General features: G+C 45.2%; 1 protein-coding gene across 1 annotated transcript in view; it reads left to right on the top strand.

The window, feature by feature from the left end:
• The window catches only part of ADCY10 (adenylate cyclase 10), a 1,855,427-nt gene that overhangs the window by 1,037,265 nt on the left and 797,201 nt on the right, over positions 1–20,961 (top strand). The window contains exon 12 of the mRNA XM_069226523.1: positions 13,824–14,013. Within this exon, the coding sequence (XP_069082624.1) occupies positions 13,824–14,013 (190 nt within the window). The remainder of the gene's footprint in view (positions 1–13,823; positions 14,014–20,961) is intronic.

Here is a 20,961-nt window from a genome sequence, read left to right as displayed (position 1 = left end):
TGTATGCCATCTTCCAACAGATGGCTCCAGGGGGTGCTCCGGCTGGGCCTTTGGCCTTTTCTTTGGGTGATCCTGCGCCTCTTCGGCCGGCACCCTTTATGCCCTTTCTCCCGTTTGGGAACGTGGGCTCGGCGCCAGTGTCGGCGCCGGTGGCCGCTCCGATGGCTTCGGAGGGATTGGCCCCAGGGATTTCCATCCCGTCGACGTCGAGATTTCGGCCTGTGACTCCGGTGGGTCCATCCGTTTCATCTGCTCTTCAGTCGGCGCCGAAGTTACCTGTGGCGCCGGATGCGGCGTCGGTGGCTTCGGAAGATCGGCGCCGATCTCCGACTTCGGCGGAGGTGTTGTCGACTCCGCGGATTGAGCAACGACTGCATTCAAGGAGGCGTGCTCTCCGGGTACTAGAGGAGCAGGAGTACCAACGAGCCCTAGAGGAAGGAGAGCTAGAGGACTCGGGTGATGGGCTGCGTGGACTGGAGTCGGCCAGTGGGCTGGACACTTCCCCTGAGTGGGACCTTTCGTCCCCAGGGGAATATACCGAGGAAGCTGCTTCCTTTCATACAGTGGTACGGAAGGCAGCTAGTTTTTTGGACCTGCCTTTGCCGGTGGTGGAGGCGAAACAAAACCTTTTGACAGAGGTGTTGCATCCGGCCTCAGCCGCGGCGGAGCCTCTATTACCTTTTAATGACGCTCTGCTGGATCCGGTTTTAGAGGTGTGGAAGAAGCCGGCATCTTCCCCAGCAGTTCACAGAGCCGTGGCCAGGAGGTATCGGACGGCTCCAACTGATCCTGGTTTCCTATCTAGGCACCCTACGCCGGAGAGCTTGGTTGTGCAGGCCTCCTGTTCGTCCAAATCAGCGCCTGGTTCTTTCCCGACGGTGCCTGGGGACAGAGACTCAAAAAAGCTAGAGGCGCAGTCGAAGAAGATTTTTTCGTCCTGCAGTCTGGCGTTAAAAGCCACTAATGCGACCTGTATCCTGGGGAGGTATATTCATGCTCTGATGGATGACATCTCCTCTTCGTTTACAGAGCTTCCCCAGGGTCTTTTGGATCTTGTCTCTGATGCCCAGGCTGCTGCGACCCAAATTATCCAGACGGGACTGGATACCACCGACTCGGTAGCCAGAGCAATGGGCACAACTGTGGTGGAAAGGAGACAGGCCTGGCTACGTAACTCGGGCTTTTCGGCAGATGTACAGTCCACATTGTTGGATCTCCCGTTTGATGGGGACAAACTGTTTGGGGCTAAGGCTGATTCGGCCTTGGAACGTTTTAAGGAGAGCAGGGCCACGGCTAAGTCGTTGGGACTCCAAGCTCCTTCTTCCACGGCCTCTTCCAGATTCTTCAGGAGGTTTCGTGGATTTGGGCGTGGCTCTTCCTCCTCTTCCTTTCGGGGAAGATATCAGCAACCTGCCTCTTCCCATCCCTATAGATCTTTTAGGGGGAGGGGTAGGGTCCGCACCAGGGGAGCCTCTCAGCAGCACTCTGCCTCTTCCTCATCCTCTGGCGGGGTGCAGCAGGGGAAGCAGCCTTAGGCTTCCACCATTTCCCACTCACTCCTCTCCTGTAGGGGGAAGATTACAGCATTTTCTCACCAAATGGGAGACTGTTACGTCGGACACTTGGGTTCTCAGTGTTGTGGGAAAAGGCTACACCCTTCCCTTTCGGGAGTTTCCGCCCCTCATCCCGCCCCGCCCTTCGTATTGTTCACAAGAACACCTCCTGTTGCTAGAACAGGAGGTAGAAGTCCTCCTTTTAAAGGGCGCGGTGGAGTTGGTCCCGGAGCAGGAAAGGGGTCAAGGAGTTTACTCAAGGTATTTCCTGATTCCCAAGAAGGATGGTCGTTTGAGACCAATTCTGGACCTGAGGATCTTGAATTGGTTCCTCAAGCAGGAAAAGTTCAAGATGCTGACCCTAGCACAGGTGCTTTTGGCGTTGAACATGGAAGACTGGATGGTGTCTGTCGACTTGCAGGATGCTTACTTTCATATCCCGATACTCAAGTCACACAGGAAGTATCTCCGGTTTGTGGTGGGATCGCAACACTACCAGTTTGCGGTCCTTCCGTTTGGTCTTACTTCAGCACCTCGAGTCTTCACGAAGGTGATGTCGGTGGTTGCGGCAGAGCTCAGAAGGAAGGAGATAGCAGTATTCCCTTACTTGGACGATTGGTTGATCAAAGCCAAGTCCCCGGAGCTTGTGTTGCGTCATCTGCAGTCAACAACCCAGTTGTTGTTCGACCTGGGCTTTTCGGTGAACGAGCCCAAATCTCACCTGGAGCCCTCTCAGCGCCTCCTGTTCATAGGGGCAGTACTGGATACGACATTGGGTCGGGCCTTTCCTCCGCCTCAGCGGATTCAAGATATTCAGGATTTGGTTCCAATGTTTCGAAATGGAGCGGTAGTTCCAGTCCTCAAGGTCCTTCGTCTGCTCGGTCTTTTTGCCTCCTGCATTCTGTTGGTCACGCATGCTCGCTGGCACATGAGGGCTCTTCAGTGGTGCCTCCGAAGGCAGTGGTCTCAACACAGAGGGGATCTAGAGGGTACTGTCAAGATCTCCAGAGATGCTGCTGTGGATTTGAAGTGGTGGATTGCAAGCAACAATCTTTCACAAGGAAAACCGTTCCAGCAGTCGCCACCAGTGGCCACAGTCATAACGGATGCTTCCACTCTAGGGTGGGGAGCTCATCTGGGGGATCTGGAGATCAAAGGTCTTTGGTCTCCAGAGGAACAGATTTTTCACATCAATCTGTTAGAGTTACGGGCTGTACGTCTGGCTCTCAAGGCCTTCCTCCCTTCCCTTCGTGGTCAGTCGGTACAGGTCCTAACGGACAATACTACCACGATGTGGTACATAAACAAGCAGGGAGGAGTGGGGTCGTACCTTCTCTGCAGAGAAGCTCTTCGACTATGGTCCTGGGCAAAGGACCATCGGATTTGCTTGATAGCAAACCATCTGGCCGGAGTCTTGAACGTGCGTGCGGACAGTCTCAGTCGCCACTTCTCGGCAGACCACGAGTGGCGTCTCCATCCAGATCAAGTCTGTTTAATCTTCCAGAAGTGGGGGTTTCCTCGGGTAGATCTGTTCGCCACTCGAGAGAACGCGCATTGTCCGTTGTTCTGCAGCCTTCAGTATCCGATGCAGGAAGCGTTGGGGGACGCGTTTCAAATGACCTGGTGCGGCCAGTTGCTTTACGCGTTTCCTCCCATACCCTTGATTCCTCGAGTATTGAGGAAGATTCGCCAAGACCGGGCTCTAGTAATCGTAATAGCTCCGGATTGGCCAAGGAGGGTGTGGTACTCCGACCTTCTCCAACTCTCAACGTGCCCGCCGCTCCGTCTCCCTTTCAGGGCAGACCTCCTCTCGCAGTCGCAGGGGCAGGTTCTACACCCCAACCTCCAGAGTCTGCACCTACATGCCTGGAGATTGAACGGGGCAACCTGAGTTCCTTCTCTCTCCCGCCTGAGGTAGTGGATGTTATATTAGCGGCCAGGCGACACTCCACTAAATCTATCTACGCTAATAGGTGGTCTAAATTTGTTGCGTGGTGTGGAGAGAGGCAGATTGATCCTTTACAAGCTCATCTATCGGACGTTTTGTCTTTTGCTCTATCTCTGGCGCAGAAAGGTTGTGCAGTGGCTACCATTAAAGGTTATTTATCGGCCTTGTCAGCCTTCATATGTCTTCCAGACCAACCATCTTTATTTAAATCCCCTATTGTTATCAGATTCTTGAAAGGTCTTCTAAATCAATATCCTCCAAAGCCATTCGTTATGCCGCAATGGGATTTGTCCTTAGTCCTGACTTTCCTTATGGGGTCCCCTTTTGAACCTATGCATTCTTGCCCCTTGAGGTATTTGTTTTTAAAAACAGTCTTCCTGATAGCTATAACATCAGCAAGGAGAGTGAGTGAGTTGCAGGCCTTATCAGTAAAACCCCCTTATACAACTTTTTATGGGGATAAGGTGGTGTTGAGGACCAAGGCTGCTTTCCTCCCGAAGGTTGTTTCACCCTTCCATTTGGCTCAGGCAATTACTTTGTCCACGTTCTATCCTCCGCCTCATCCTTCCAAAGAGGAAGAAAGACTGCACCGTCTGGATCCAAAGAGAGCGTTGAGCTTCTTTATCGATAGAACAAAGGATTTCAGGCTGGAGGATCAGCTGTTTATTGGATACGTGGGCAAGAGGAGAGGAAAGGCAGTTCACAAGAGAACACTATCCAGGTGGGTTGTTCTTTGCATTAAAATATGTTACTCTTTGGCAAAGAAGGATCCTCCTGAGGGCATTAGAGCTCATTCCACCAGAGCTAAGTCGGCCACTTCGGCCTTAGCCAGAGGTGTTCCTGTGGTCGACATCTGCAAGGCCGCAACTTGGTCGTCCCTTCACACTTTTGCAAAACATTACTGTTTAGATTCTGAGGTTAGAAGGGACGGCCATTTTGCACGGTCAGTGCTGCAGGATTTCTTGGTTTGACCATTTAGGCACCCACCGCCGGGCGTGGTACTGCTTTGGGACTCTATTCATGAGGTGAGGAATCCACAGGTAGTTGTATCCATCAGAAGAACGAGTTACTTACCTTCGGTAACGACTTTTCTGGTGGATACATTAGCTACCTGTGGATTCCTCACGGTCCCACCCGCCTCCCCGTTGCCTTTATGGTCTTGCCAAGTAATCCTTGAGTGCGCTCCTCTTGATCTTTGAGGGTGCAATAGATGTATATATATAATATATTTATATATATATAGGTATATGTGTATATATCTTTATGTATATACTTGGTGTGTGTATATATTTTTAAAAGAAAGAGTTTTATATATATATATATATATATGTACATAAAAAAGATTTACAGTTATTCATACAATGTGGTGTATTTTTACAATATAATGGATGTTGCTTTGTTCTTTCATTGCATTGCCTGGTTGTTCTCATGCACGTAAAAAATGATTGGTACTGACGTCCGCACGTCGTCGAGGACCTCTTATTGCCTGTATGACGTCAGACGGCGTCGCGTGCGAGACAGTGACGTCCTCGTCGACGTGCAGAGACTAGTAAGAAGATTTCCGTCGAATGCTGGCGCCATGGGAGTATTCATGAGGTGAGGAATCCACAGGTAGCTAATGTATCCACCAGAAAAGTCGTTACCGAAGGTAAGTAACTCGTTCTTCTCACACAACCCCCCCCCCCCAAACGAAGGACAATAAGGCTAACCTTGGCCAGTTGAGACTTTATTGTCTAAGTGGTGATAAGTGGAGAGTAGCTCTGCAATAGACTGGTTACTCCCTTTATCATCCACTATATGGTTACTTCCCTGTGGGGATGTAAACCACCCTGTTTGAAGTTTTTTAGCTAACCAACAAAGTGAAGATATATTTTCAGAGTTTCTATCAGTAAGTTTTATTTTAGAGCAGTGGGAATTGTCCACTGGACCTATTTCTAGTGATGGGAATGCCAGACAGGGATGCTGTCTCAGTAAAGCCATAGCTGGGCAAAAACTTTGTCCATATGGCTGTAAGAGAGAACAGGTATGCTGTTTCTCTTGAGTTGGAGTAGGGCAGGGATGCTGTCCTATGAGCTCCACACTAGGGCAGGGCTACTGTCCTAAGTGTTGTAAGGCAGTGCAGGGTTTCTGCACTAAAGTTTCTCTGGGAGGGTTGGAGGGATGCTCCATGTTAACTAAAATGGTGCTCTTTTTCTCGCCAATGTTAGTTATCCCACAGAGAGGTACTTCTACCTCAGGGACTACAGCTATGCTAGCTGATGATTCCCTTTGTACAGGTGCCACCCCAGGAGAGGTTTCTCCCACCACAGGAATGGTATCCTGAATGGCAGGGTGGTTAGGGGATACTGTGATACCCTTTTTACCTGTTGTTGGAGAGGGATCCTGAGTTTTCAGGCCTTTTTCTCTCCTTTTCTTTTTCATTTCAGAAATGAGAGGGAACAATTCCTCAGGGATACCCAGCATGGCTGCATGGGTATAAAACTCTACTTCAGCCCAACCTGAGGTCTCTAGGTCATTACCTAAGAGACAGTCTACAGGTAAGCTAGGTGACACTACCACCTGCTTAGGGCCAGTAGCTCCACCCCAACTAAGCTGAACTATAGCTAAGGGAAGAAACTTAGTGGAGTTATGGACATCAATAATCTTGTACTGTTGTCCAATGATGTGTTGTTCAGGAGCCACTAGGTTTTCAGTCACCAAAGTGATACTGGCACCTGTGTCCCTGTAGGCTTGGGCCTCAACACCATTTATTGAATCTGTCTGCCTGTACTTATCCATTGTAAGGAGACAAGCAGCCAGTGTGGCAAGGCCAATGCCACTAGGTGTGACAGAAACTGTCTTGGGACTGACTACCCCAGTTTCTATGATGGACCCATAAGTGAACCCCAAAATACCCTTAGTTTGACTGTTGCCAGCAGTCCACCACTATTACCACTACTGCTAGGGGCACTAGAGCTTGATGTATTAGTGGTGGTAGGCTCAGGGGGTTTACCTGGACAGGACTTATTCCCTGGCCTATGGCCTTTATTTTTACACACAAAGCACCAAGGCTTTTTAATGTGTGTATGTTGTGAAGAAGAGGAAGAATTTGATTTAGCCCCACCCCCTGAAGAGTGTTTAGGATTTGAAGAAGGATCTTTGGTTTTACCCTTATCCCCATGCTTATCCTGAGATTTCTCACCATCTTTCTTCTTGCCATCCTTGTCACCCCCTGTATGAACTTTTCTATTCACTCTTGTTCTGACCCATTTGTCTGCCTTCTTTCCCAATTATTGGGGAGAGGTCAGATCTGAGTCCACTAGGTATTGGTGTAACAAATCAGACACACAGTTATTCAGAATATGCTCTCTCAGGATTAGATTTTACAGGCTTTCATAGTCAGAAACTTTACTGCCATGTAACCACCCCTCCAAGGCCTTCACTGAATGGTCAACAAAGTCTACCCAGTCTTGTGAGGACTCTTTCCTGGTTTCTATGAATGTAATCCTGTATTGTTCAGTGGTTAAGCCAAATCCATCCAAGAGTGCATTCTTCAAAACTGTAAAATTATTGGCATCATTTTCCTTCACAGTAAGGAGCCTATCCCTACCCTTTCCACTGAAAGATAGCCATAGGATAGCAGCCCACTGCCTTTGAGGGACCCCCTGTACCATACAGGCCCTCTCAAGTGCAGCAAACCACTTGTTAATGTCATCCCCCTCCTTGTAAGGGGGAACTATCTTATGCAGATTCCTAGAATCATGCTCTCTAACAGGATTGCTATCAGGAATACTGCTGCTGCCACCATGGGGTCTAAACCCCAACCTCTGTCTCTCTTTTTCTAAGTCTAGGGATTCCTTGTCTAGAGCCAGCTGTTGCTGTTTAAGCTTCAGCCTGGTCTCTTCCACTCTCAACTTATTGAGTTCCCTTTCTAACATCTTGTCATCAGAGTGGGTGGGTCAGGAATGTTTTGACACAGAAGAAAGATTTGAATAAGCAGAGGGAGACCTGTCCCTAACAGTTGGCACCCTAACAACCTGGCCTTCAGGAATAAAACCCTCCCTACTATGAAGGGAGCTTCTTATACTACCAGCATTGCTCTGAGGTCTGCTAAGGGGCAGATTAGGAAGGGAACCCTGCAACACTCCCACTGGGGGCTCCCCTGAGTCAGAGTGTGAGCTATCTCCTAACTTCTCAATTGAACTGCCAGCTAAGGCCTTATCATTCTCAATGAGCATGTTAGACAATAATTCTCTAGAAGGGTTCTTTCCTACCACTAAATCTCTATCAATGCAGAGACTCCTTAGGCTCTTAAAGTTAAGGTGGTCATAAGTTGTATTGACCAAATTAAGAGGAGTTCCTACACCAGACATGATAGAAAAAGGTTTAGAGACAGATAAAAGAAAGAAAAAGTTTCAGGACTTTTTAAAGAACAGAAAAAAAACTTTTTCAAAATGTTTTAAACTTTTAGAAAGTTTAGAAGTACTTTTCAGCACTTAGCAGATAATGTAAGAGAAGAAAAGCAAAACTTTTTGGTTAGGTGTACATACACTGAACTTGTTTTGTATATTATTCTCTTATGAAAAGTACATAATGACAAATTGGTAAGTAGTTGCAAGTACTTATCCCACCGCTGCACAACCAATGTAGGAGGTTGGCCTGGCTTTTAGTGGGTACCAAGGGGTACTTACACTCTGTGCCAGGTCCAGTTATCCCTTATTAGTGTAGAAGAGGTGTTTCTAGCAGCTTAGGCTGATAGAAGGTAGCTATAGCAGAGCAGCTCAGGCTGAACTAGGAGACATGCAAAGCTCCTACTATACCACTGGTGTCACATGCACAATATCATAAGAAAACACAATACACAGATATACTAAAAATAAAGGTACTTTATTTTTATGACAATATGCCAAAAGTATCTCAGTGAGTACCCTCAGTATGAGGATGCCAAATATACACAAGATATATGTACACAATACCAAAAATATGCAGTAATAGCAAAAGGAAGTAATGCAATCAATGTAAAGTTACAGTAGATTGCAATAGGAGCACATAGGTATAGGGGCAACACAAACCATATACTCCAAAAGTGGAATGCGAACCACAAATGGACCCCAAACCTATGTGGTCGAAGTTTTTTTTCTCAATTTTGGAGTTTTTCCTCTGGGACTCCTTCTGGAGGGTACAGTCTGCCTTGGCGTCTTTTCTAGTCAGCAGCACCGTGGTTACTAGAAAGGGTCGCCCCTATCTTGACGAGTCCAGAACCAATAAACAACCCAGTGTTCCTTCAAGTTCTTCAGACTACGGTGTTCAGAGACTTGCAGAGCGTGACACATGGCTGAGCAGGACCTCACCTCTGCACCTCAGTTAGCATCAGTAGGTCCCGCAGCTGAGCAGGACTTTGTCTCTGCATCTGTTAGCATCAGTAGACCCCATGGCTGAGCAGGACCTCGCTTCCTCACATCTGTTCGCATCAGTGGGCCCAATGACTGAACAGGACCTCGTTTCTGTTAGCATCAGTAATCCTCATGGCTGAGCAGGACCTCACCTTCTCCCATCTGTTAGCATTAGTAGGCCTCATGGCTGAGCAGGACTTCGTCTCTGGACCTACAAAAAACAAAAGGCAACAGTGACTTTATTTAGCTGCACATCCCTCCCGTTCTCTTCAAATCAAATTGTACATATTTGTGGTGCTCAAACACTATAACACATCTGTTGCCACCATGTGTAAAACCAAACAGGGGTGTGGAATTTATTAAAATATCTACTTGTCCAGGGGACAGGTTGCTTCTCAAATCTACTTGTCCTGTAAAAGGATCTACTTGTCCCTTTGGTGCCATGTAGTGTGGCGACAAATTATGGCAGCAATAAATAGCCTCTCTGATTATGCCAGGGCTACTACCATAGTAGGGCTTGGAGTTTCAATCCCTACTGTAGCAATTTCCTTATTTTGCCACCTTTCTGCAGATCTGCATACTGGGGCTGGAGGAAGCAGTAAGCAATAGTTCCAGGGCTGGAATGCCTTTGAGTCTGCAAACCTACTAACCTGCATGTTTTAAAGATTTTTACCAGCTTTTCTCTAATATTTTCCCATAATAAGAAAGGTTGGACATTTACTCCTGACAATGGCAGAATTAGAACTTCTTCCAGGGTTGGGAAGAAAGTGGCTGGAGGGAAAATGAACTTGCAAATGCTCAATAGAATTTCACATGAGCAAATCTACACATCATATTTACCCATGCTAAAATACAGTTCACAAATATTTTATAGGGGTACGACATATACCATGGTTGCACTTTTGTGACTTTCTTTAAGAATTTGGGGCCACAAGTAGGTAGGTTTAGATTTGTGACCTGCAAATTGCGAGTCGCAAATCCGAATGTAGGATGGTGTCCTTGACACCATCTGTGATTCGCAAGGGCTTCGCAAATGCCCACATCGTGAATAATCATGAGGTGGGTCGCAATTTGCGACCCCCTCGCGAATGGTGGCCTGCTGGAGACAGCAGACCACCATGTCTGTGACTGTTTTTCAATAAAGCAGTTTTTTTCGTTTTTTTTTGTTGTAATGCAGCCCGTTTTCCTTAAAGGAAAACGAGATGCATAACAAAAACGAAAAATGAAACATTTTCGTTTCATTTTTTCAGAGCAGGCAGTGGTCCTGCGGACCACTGCCTGCTCTGAAAAAATGTTTACAGTGGCATTCACAATGGGGAAGGGGTCCCATGGGGATCCTTTCCCTTTTGCGAAAGTGTTAGCACCCATTTGAAATGGGTGCAAACTGCGATTGGTTTGCGCCTGCGTTCGCGGTCACAAAACAATCCTACATTGCACTGCGAGTTGCAATTAGGAAGGGAACACCCCTTACTAATTGCGAGTCACAAACCCGTTTTGTGATTCGGTAACCAGGTTACTGAATCGCAAAACTGGGTTTGTGCATCGCAATGTGCTTTTTGCACGTCGCAAACTGCGAAAGTCGCTGTTTGCGACATGCAAAAAGCTACCTACATGTGGGTCTTGGTCCCTAATTAGGTCTGGTGTTAACAAAGACATTTTGTTTTTATAAACTTCTATTTCTCTCTCTTTCGGCTGGCTTTACTGTGAGTGATCGCATTCTGCTCTTCCACAAGGAGCATATTGCCACACAAAGTAGTTTTGTTCAGTGTCAGGAACTACAGTGGCAATCAGTGACGTAACGAAACTGGAGGGTGTCCCTTTGCAAAGAACATGGAGGAGCCCCCTCTCCAGACTCACTCAGGGCAGGTGCTGTGCTGAAGGGGCCCCCTGGAGGGCGGCTGCGGTGCCTTTGTTATGACGCTGGTGGCATCGTGTGCTTTAAGAGTTCAAAAACTTTTTGGGGGGGTTTTGCCAATGTTTGTTACAATGTTGAGGGCCTGGTAGCTCCCACAACAATACAGTGTTACAAAAGCCATGTCAAAACAAGACACGCATTGATGAAACTAAAAGACTTATAAAAATATGTCAGATCAGTTGGCTTTGTCAGTGTTTGTTTATTTTCATGCTTCCCATAATCGTGTTGAAAATGGTTACACTGATTTTCCATTAGAAATATTTTTGGGAAATACTAGCATGCATCAACACATTTTACTAAATGACACTTCATTTGCATATAATCAGAGAGCATTCTGGGAGCATTATACTTAGCCTCTTAGCCTAAACCTTTCAAACGTGTGTACACGTTTTTTTTTTTGTACTGGAACCAACGTCAGTAGTGAAGTATGACCTTAAAACATTTATTTACAGCATGCACCCTAATAATGAAGGCTTTCAAAAAATGAACCATAAATACAAATTCGAACAGCATTATCTTTTGGAAACACATTACCTCAACTGCAGAGAGTTCCACTCTCTGTAAACAGGCAGCCAAAGGGTTTGTGCTGCAGGGGGTTGGGCCTACTTGTCCCAAGGACAAAGTAAACATAAAAACTTGTTGCTCTTGACCCCAAACGGGTTACATTAGCTGCACAGATTCGATAAGGGGATGAGTGAAAGAAAAGAATCAATACCTAGATATGTGGGTGTATATTGTCTTGGTACTTATTATTTTTACTGATTCTATTTGCAAATGTACTTATAAATATTCACATTCATGGTTTATATAATTTCGTACATTTACATAATTTTAAACAATTTGAAAAGCAAATAACAGTTCACATAAAACTTAATTCGACAATGGTTGCAAATCCCAGATGTTTTAGTCTTTGTAGATTCTCAGCCAATGAATGTAGACTTCAGCCGACACATGTTTCGTCCCATTCCAGGACTTTCTCAAGGCTTATTCCTGTTCCTAAGTACATCTTAATTCCAAAGAACGCAACACTTAAGTTTTGCTAAAAATTTGTTTTCTGAAGTCTGAATCTGAATTTGGCACGACGTTCGGTTCTGTGTTTCCGAAATAGAGTCCCCAAGTTTCAATAACCATATACACTGTAAATGCTTTATTTGAGCGTATCTGTGTGTCCGTCATTCTTTTTACTTGCGTGTACTTTATACACTATATGGGGTCCCAAGTAGAATTACGGAAACACAGATACCCTCAAACAAAGCATTTACTGTGTATGTGGTTATTGAAACTTAAGTGTTGCGTTCTTTGTTCTCTAATGTAACTCTGCACATCTGTTAGCATCAGTAGGCCCCATGGCTGAGCAGGACCTCGTTTCCTCACATCTGTTCGCATCAGTAGGCCCAATGACTGAGCAGGACCCTGTCTCTGCACATCTTTTAGCATCAGTAGGCCTCATGTCTGAGCAGGAACTCTCCTCCTCACAATTGTTAGGATCAGTAGTCCTCATAGCTAAGCAGGACCTCTCCTCCTCACATCTGTTAACATCAGTAGGCCTCATGGCTTAGCTGGATCTTGTCTATGCATATCTGTTCGCATCAGTAGCCCCATGGCTGAGCAGTTGAAGCATCAGTAGGCCGAATGACTGAGCAGGACCTCGTCTCTGCACATTTATTAGCATTAAGGAGGGAGTGGCGGGAGGAACTGAGAGTTACATTGGTACAAGGTAGTCACTTTCCTGATCCCTTTCCAAATAGATAACAGCATACTTGGAAGGGCAAAGTGTTGCTTTGGAAGCATGAGAGGATGCATAACTTCTCCCACACCAAGTTCTTATCCATACCGTACCTGCCAGCCTCTCCACAACTCAGTGTCTTCTCTTTAAAGTAAGGGTACTTCATTAAAATAAATGTACATGCGTTGTACCTAGAAATATGTCCAAGCTACTTTACAAAGACAAATATTAGGCATCCTGGTCACACAACAGGATGCCAGATTCTCTTCTGCGTTACAATAGGATTGGAGCTGAAAAGCATACATGCAATAAGGAGGTGATGAGTTTGTGATAAACTTAATAATTGTAGTTTCTCCTTTAAAACAGAGTGAAACGTACAGTTTTTTTAATCTCTTACTACCATACTATATTTAAATGTACACTAATTGGGCAATCATAGTACAAACCTCTCACACTACATTTCACCAGTTCTTCATACACTTTCATCTTAAATGTCCCTTCCAGACGCCTGAGACTGGTTTTGTCTCTAGACTTAGGTTTGCATGACTTTTCCTCTTGCAAGTCTTTGTCATCTAGTTGGGATATATTCTCCAAGCACTGCCCGCTGCTGCTTGTATAGAGACTGATTTCCCTAGCAAAGGGTAGGCGGGGTTCTGTTTCTGAGTCAATCTACACTTCCCTCGATGAGTGATCACACTTAGGGGATGCTTATCCTTCTGACACTGTGTTTAGTAGTCACCCCAGGGGACACTATGGTTGCAGCTTGAGCTATAATCATTCCCCTAGTGAATGGGGGTTGGGGGTCTGTTTTTGGTGAGCGATCACGCTTCTGACACTGTGTTTTATAGACCACCCAAGAGTACACTACAATTCCACCTTGAGCTATTGCACTCTGTTTTAATACTTTTTATCCCATTAACTCAATTTCTTATCAGTGCAGTTTGTTTTCCTAGGCGAAATTATGAGGCATTTTATGGGCAAGAGAATAACGATCCATAACTTCTGTGATTTGACTAGTAAATGTACAGAATCCTGTACTATGTACAGCCCACCACTATCACAGTACACCTTGCCTCACTGTTCACTTTTGGGCAGTAATGTACAGTGTGATCATTAGTTACTATCACAGCAGTATTGAGCTGACTCTAGATACACATGCAAATATTAACACTAGAAAATTGGATAGAAAAAGTGTTCCATATAAATGTAGATACTTGTATAAAAACAGAAGTGGAAGGTAACTTGCTATGTATTGCCTTGAACTGTGTATGTTTAAGATGTCTCTCCCTTTCTCTTGCAACCCATGTAGTCATTGGCAGAAAGGTGAACCTCGCAGCTCGGTTGATGATGCACTACCCAGGCCTTGTGTGCTGTGACGAAGAGACTCAGCGTGATTCCAAGCTTCCTCCCTATTTCTTCAATGAGCTCCCCAAGAAGGCCCTGAAAGGCGTGAAGAATCCCGGCATCATCTACCAGTACCTGGGGGAAAAGGAAAAAACGTGAGTTTGTGAGCGGGCAAACTGGGTGCTACAGAACAGATGCATGCAGAGCACCTTTGCACTTGTAGCACACACTCAGGGATGTTCTCAGTGTGTACTAAGATTCTCAATGCCTTTTTATGTACAGCCTAGACAGCAGTGCTTAATCTGTGCTTGATGATTCCGGTGCGGAGCACCGGCAATTATTTTTGAGGGCCAGCGCTTATTCTTCTGCTCCAAGCATTTGCTGTGAGCAAAAGACACATATGTGAAAGACGGAGGAAGAGAAAAACAAAAAAGCATCACAATGGGAGAAAGCAAAAAGCTGCAAAAGTGAGCTGAAGGGGTAGGGAGTGTCTTTAAATGGATTGAAGAGGCTCGATAGGTCTTCAGGATTATTCTGCCTCAGTATTCCATGTTACCACATTTAATTGCAGCTGCCGTGTGTTTAAGAGGAGGGCTTGGAGCACTGCTAGACATTTCTTTACAATCAGTGGCCTTGTGCCTACCCATGGGTTACCGTTAGGTGGCTTCATTGTCACTCCCATTTGCTGCCTTTCAGTGGGCAGCTGCTATTAGCTTCTTCCCTTCCTTCCTTCCTTTCTTCATCCCTTCATGTGTTTTCCCCTCCCTTGGATCGTGGACGCATTACTTGTGTCCTTACTTGTGTCCTCTCTTAAGTCCTTACATTACTGCTTTTTCCTTTGTATTTGGGCACTCTACTGCACTATGGTCCTCATTATGACCCTGGCGGTCTTCCGACCGCCAGGGCCATGGTGGCGATTTCACCACCGATGGGCTGGCGGTGAAGACTGCCACATAATAAGTCTGGTGGGTTGGCCTCTGCCAATCCGCCACATCCCCGCCTGTACTGCCAGGCCGGATGAACCTGCCTGGCTGGAGATCAGCATCTCCAACCCGACGGTCCAGTGAAGACCGCTGGCGGTATTGGGAGCCGGCTTTCCACCAGGGTTTCTGCTGCAGTAGCACCGCCATGAAAACCCTGGTGGAAAGGCTACTGATGACAGGACATTTCTTTCCTGTCACTGGCAGATGACTCCCTCACCCTCCCCTGCAAGCCCAATACCCCCATACTCCCTCCCTACCAGAACACCCCACCCCCCTACCAGAACAGCGTCCCCACCCCCTTCTGGTGCAGCGCCCCCCGCATGTACGCACGTGGACACCCACATACACTACCCATACACTCATTCACGCACCTTGCATGCGCTCATGTACCAACACTGACATACACGCATTCACTCACAAGCATCCATACATGCATACACTCACAAGCATCCATACATGCATACACTCACAAGCATCCATACACGGCTGTTTCCATCATGATGAAAGTGACTCAGACAAGATCACGCAATCCAATGTCCCCATGTACTCCTCCAATAGATTGTAAGAGAAGGAAGATAAACAGTTACTCCAGTATATCCTCAGAGCCTTTACAAAATAGTGTTAAAATAGACCTAAACCTAAAGCCCCTAGGCCCATCAGTTTAGTACTCTATTAGAGTCATTTTGAAAAAAAGGACTAAAGCTGATGTTGCATAGCCATTTTAGTAATGTTTTTAGACGTGTTATTTTAGCAACTAGGCCTGCCTCTTGTGCCTTTTAGCCTGTTACATTTTATTCTGCTTTATTTTTATTATTTCAGAATTGGCCACATTTATGGTGCTGTTTCATTTTCTTTATCTAGTTGTTCTTTTGCCTAAGAAAGCATTGTGTTTCTAGCAAGACATTCTTTTCACTTTGTGCTTTCCTCAAGGCTGCAGCACGATAGGGTTGCTGGCAAAGTTGTACGCTGCGTCTCCAACATTCACAGAAATATACACATCCTTAAGTGTGGACATTTTCTCAGAACATCAGCTGTTTTATTATAAAAACACTTCCCTGTCCCATGCACCTTAGAGGGAGATTCCAGCCAGATGACCACGACTGCATGTTGATTGACTTTGCTAAAGCTGCTTCCTGAGATTACCAGTTCCCCGACCAGCATGGGGATGGTGTCTCTCTAGACAACAAGCTTCCTCGCTCAGGTATGAGGGGTTGATATCTTCCGGGGGGGGGGGGACCTCAAGGGCGGATTAGGCCTTATCACGCTGTGCTCTTTCACAGCATAGGTAGGAACCATATATGTTATACATAGTGACAGTATGACGGGACTTTTCTTGTGTTTCACTTTTCTTGTCACCGTTTTGCTTCTACCATGTTTCATCATTCTAATTATTGCAATTCATGCCATTGTATCTAAGTCTCAGTTGCTTCAATAAATCTTATTGAACTATTTTGTGCCTCTGTTTGTCTTTGTGAGACTAATGTAAGTGAGAGAAAAGGATGAGATGTGATACACCACGATTTCCCTGAGAAGTCATTCTTGTCATGCGCTCGGTTGCCACAAAATCATCCCTGCTATTGCACTGCAAGTTGGCACGAAATGGATTAGGCCGACAGTTGTCACATGGTGTCGGATTGAACTCATTTCCCCACAAATCAGGTGATGCTGCCGCCCGAATCCAGCAGTCTCATTAGGACAATGAGAGACCACGCGACATGGTGCAGCCAGCATTTGGTCAGGCACTGATTTTCGGATCTTCCTGAGTATCTCTGTCTCACTATGTGCTGAAGGCACCGCAATACTTTATACGGAGACGTCCATGGTATTGAGGATTTCCTCCTCAGTTAGGTAGGTAGTACCTAACCGATGCTGTAGGTTATTCAAGCTTGAACCTTAAAAGGAATAATCCCCAATTGGCGTCCTTATGTCTGAACAGGTATATCTACCATGGTGAACCCACAAACGGGTGGTAATTGCAGTTAACATGTGACCTCCCCTCACTGCTCATTTACTAGCAAATGGACTCACAGCTGAGGGGGGTCCTGTAACATTTGTATTTGATACTCATCTTTCCTACAGAACAGAAATAGTCCACTCTTGGGTCACTTTTCCAGCAGTTGATGGGAACACTAATACATTTCATCACTACACACCTGCTAACATACCTACAAAACATAGAGCTTATATATATTTAGAGATACCTCTATCTTTTCAAGACCATATTAACTGGCTTGATGGCGTCCTACCACACACAATACTACATGTTTGGTTAGGTCCTCTGAGTAATGATGGTCCTACCTGGCCTTTATTGGCCACATACACACCGTATCCTAAAGCAGCATGCTTGGTGGTAGCTGAGGTTCGTCACTTATATGCCGAGCTTACAGCAATATATAGACTGTTAGTACAGTTCGTAATACAGACATCAAATACTAACCCAACACGTGCTGCCTCAGCGCATGCAGTCACGCCATGCATTAACCCTGCAACTGTACATTCAGTCATGGGTAAAGTACCTGCCAAATGAGAGGAGATTCCGTTTTGGTTAACTCAAAAAATAAATGCACTGAAAACAGTCTTTCCCCATACAGGACCTCAGGATAAACATAGAATACTCACTATGTGCTTGCCATTGGTGATGGTTTCCACAGTAAATAACTGCAATACTTGGGGTGCGGTATTTGTCACGCTCTATACTACCGCACATGGTACACCGACACTTGCTAATCTTCTGGAAGTGTTAATTCAAGATGAATAGGAGGCTCCCTGGATTTGGGGATGTAATTAATGGGCAATTTTGCCACAGTATCTTCAATTATATTAAGTAACCTTAAAGGGAAAGCAGTTACACTAGCAGTGCGCATGCAGCTGCGGGATGTTCCTGAACATGATCAAGAACGCAAGCTGCCAAAGATTATCGCCAAGACCTATTCTAACATTGGTCAACCTACTATACCACATTTACAGGGTAAATCCAATAAGGATTCTACAAAGCAAGCACCTGGGGGTTAAAAAAAAAGTGCTGGAATAAACCAAAAACAAACACCTAAAAAAGAAAGGAGAGAAGTTCCACATTTGAAGACCCATCAGAATCGCTATAATCTGAGAAATAGGGATAATATAAAAATGCGTGATAGATATCAATATACTGATACATGCCAATCTTGTTTGTTTCAGGACTCACCAGATGAATGCAATGAGAGAGGTGGGCGGTCAGAGCAACAAACTGATATCTGAAACCGAGAAAGGAGTCACATCGCTCGTCAGGTGTTTCTGTTAATAAAGAAGATAAACTTCCCCAACGAAAACCCCAATTCAAAAAATAAAAAATAAAAGTGGCAGTGATTTCTATTCGAAATGCCACTCAGGATGTGAGCTTTACTGAAGAACAGGAAATGCGGCACAGGTCACAATAGTTAGCCGGATTCTTGAAGAGCATCTGGAGGTGAAAACAACTGATTACTTCTTACAGGTTATGATTGCGGACATGCGCATCTCCACACCTGATAGGGTGTATAAGCTAAAATTACAATTACAATTAGAAGGAGACATTGAGTGCACAATAGAAGCTATCTTTTGGGATTATGATATTTTGCGGGCCGAACAGGGCTGGCTACCAGAATTTGTCCGTAATCTCCCATATGGAGAAGAGGTAATTGAACCCTCTTTCTTGCCTCTTGTTCCCAGACAGCTCCAGGAAGATCACTCCATTGATTGGGCATTGGCCCCGCGTCATATCGCAACCACATAGGGTGGGATAAAGTTTGCCCCTACCATATAATACCAATTAGATCCCAACCCCAACCCCAACCTCAACCCCAATACCCAATAAAGCATGAAGCTAAAGCACCTTTGAGGGAAATCCTCACACAACTAGAGTACCAGGGCGTAATTGAACCCTGTTTCTCACCAATGAACAATCCATTGTTCCCCGTAGCCAAACCGGACCATTCATATAGAATAGTTGTAGACTACAGACATTTAAATCATCTCACATGCACATTTGCCATACAGTACAGCACTCATTAACAATATAGTGCATCAGTTGTCCAATGGCCTTTTACTTTACATAAATAGCACCATGGTTTCTTTACTTGATTAGAAGAGGATTTGGACCCACCACCCCCACCAGAGTGTTTTTGTGGGCTGATGAAGACTCATTTTTAGATTTGTCCCTACCCTTGTCTGAAGACTTACCATCCTTCTTCTTGCCATCCTTGTCACCCCCTGTATGAACTTTTCTGTTCACTCTTGTTCTGACCCATTTGTCTGCCTTCTTTCCCAATTCTTGGGGAGAGGTCAGCTCTGAGTCCACTAGATATTGGTGTAACAAATCAGACACACAGTTATTCAGAATATGCTCTCTCAGGATTACATTGTACAGGCTTTCATAGTCAGAAACTTTACTGCCATGTAACCACCCCTCCAAGGCCTTCACTGAATAGTCAACAAAGTCTACCCAGTATTGTGAGGACTCTTTTCTGGTTTCTCTGAACTTAATCCTGTATTGTTCAGTGGTTAAGCCAAATCCATCCAAGAGTGCATTCTTCAAAACTGTAAAATTATTGGCATCACTTTCCTTCACAGTAAGGAGCCTATCCCTACTCTTTCCACTGAAAGATAGCCATAGGATAGCAGCCCACTGCCTTTGAGGGACCCCCTGTACCATACAGGCCCTCTCAAGTGCAGCAAACCACTTGTTAATGTCATCCCCCTCCTTGTAAGGGGGAACTATATTGTGCAGATTCCTGGAATCATGCTCTCTAACAGGATTACTATCAGGAATACTGCTGCTGCCACCATGGGGTCCAAACCCCAACCTCTGTCTCTCTTTTTCTAAGTTTAGGGATTCCCTGTCTGGAGCCAGCTGTTGCTGTTTAAGCTTCAGCCTGATCTCTTCCACTCTCAACTTATTGAGTTCCCTTTCTAACATCTTGTCATCAGGGTGGGTGGGTTGGGAATGTCTTGACACAGAAGAAAGATTTGAATGAGCTGAGGGAGACTTGTCCCTAACAGTTGGCACCCTAACAACCTGGCCTCCAGGAACAAAAACATCCCTACTGTGATGAGAGCTTCTATTACTACCAGCATTGCTAGGTGGTCTGCTAAGGGGCAGATTAGGAAGGGAACCCTGCAACACTCCCTCAAGGGGCTCCCCTGAGTCAGAGTGTGACCTATCTATCAACTTTTCCAATGAGGTACCACCCAGGGCCTTATCATTTTCAATAAGCATATTAGACAGTAACTCTCTAGAAGGGTTCTTTCCTACCACTAAACCTCTATCAATGCAGAGACTCCTTAGGCTCTTAAAGTTATTATTTTCCTATTTTGTACTGACCAGATTAAGAGGAGTTCATACACCAGACATAGTAGAAAAAGGTTTAGAGACAGATAAAAGATAGACACCAGACATGATAGAAAAAGGTTTAGAGACAGATAAAAGACAGAAAAAGTTTCAGGACTTTTTAAAGAACAGGAAAAAAAACTTTTTCAAACATTTTGAAACTTTTTGAAAGTTTAGGAGTACTTTTCAGCACTTAGCAGATAGTGTAAGAGAAGAAAAGCAAAACATTTTGGTTAGGTGTACATACACTGAACTTGTTTTGTATATTATTCTCTTATGAAAAGTACACAATGACAAAGTGGTAAGTAGTTACAAGTACTTATCCCACCACTGCACAACCAATGTAGGAGGCCGGCCTGGCTTGTAGTGGGTACCAGAGGTACTTACACCTTGTGCCAGGTCCAGTTACCCCTTATTAGTGTAGAAGAGGTGTTTCTAGCAGCTTAGGCTGATAGAAGGTAGCTATAGCAGAGCAGCTTAGGCTGAACTAGGAGACATGCAAAGCTCCTACCATACCACTGGTGTCATATGCACAATATCATAAGAAAACACAATACACAGATATACTAAAAATAAAGGTACTTTATTTTTATGACAATATGCCAAAAGTATCTCAGTGAGTACCCTCAGTATGAGGATGCCAAATATACACAAGATATATGTACACAATACCAAAAATATGCAGTAATAGCAAAAGGAAGTCATGCAAGCAATGTAAAGTTACAGTAGATTGCAATTGGAGCACATAGGTATAGGGGCAACACAAACCATATACT

This window comes from Pleurodeles waltl, chromosome 3_2 (genome assembly GCF_031143425.1).
Source record: "Pleurodeles waltl isolate 20211129_DDA chromosome 3_2, aPleWal1.hap1.20221129, whole genome shotgun sequence".
Taxonomy (NCBI): domain Eukaryota; kingdom Metazoa; phylum Chordata; class Amphibia; order Caudata; family Salamandridae; genus Pleurodeles; species Pleurodeles waltl.
The sequence above is the reverse complement of the archived record's forward strand: the minus strand, read 5'-3'. Positions and strand labels throughout refer to the sequence as shown.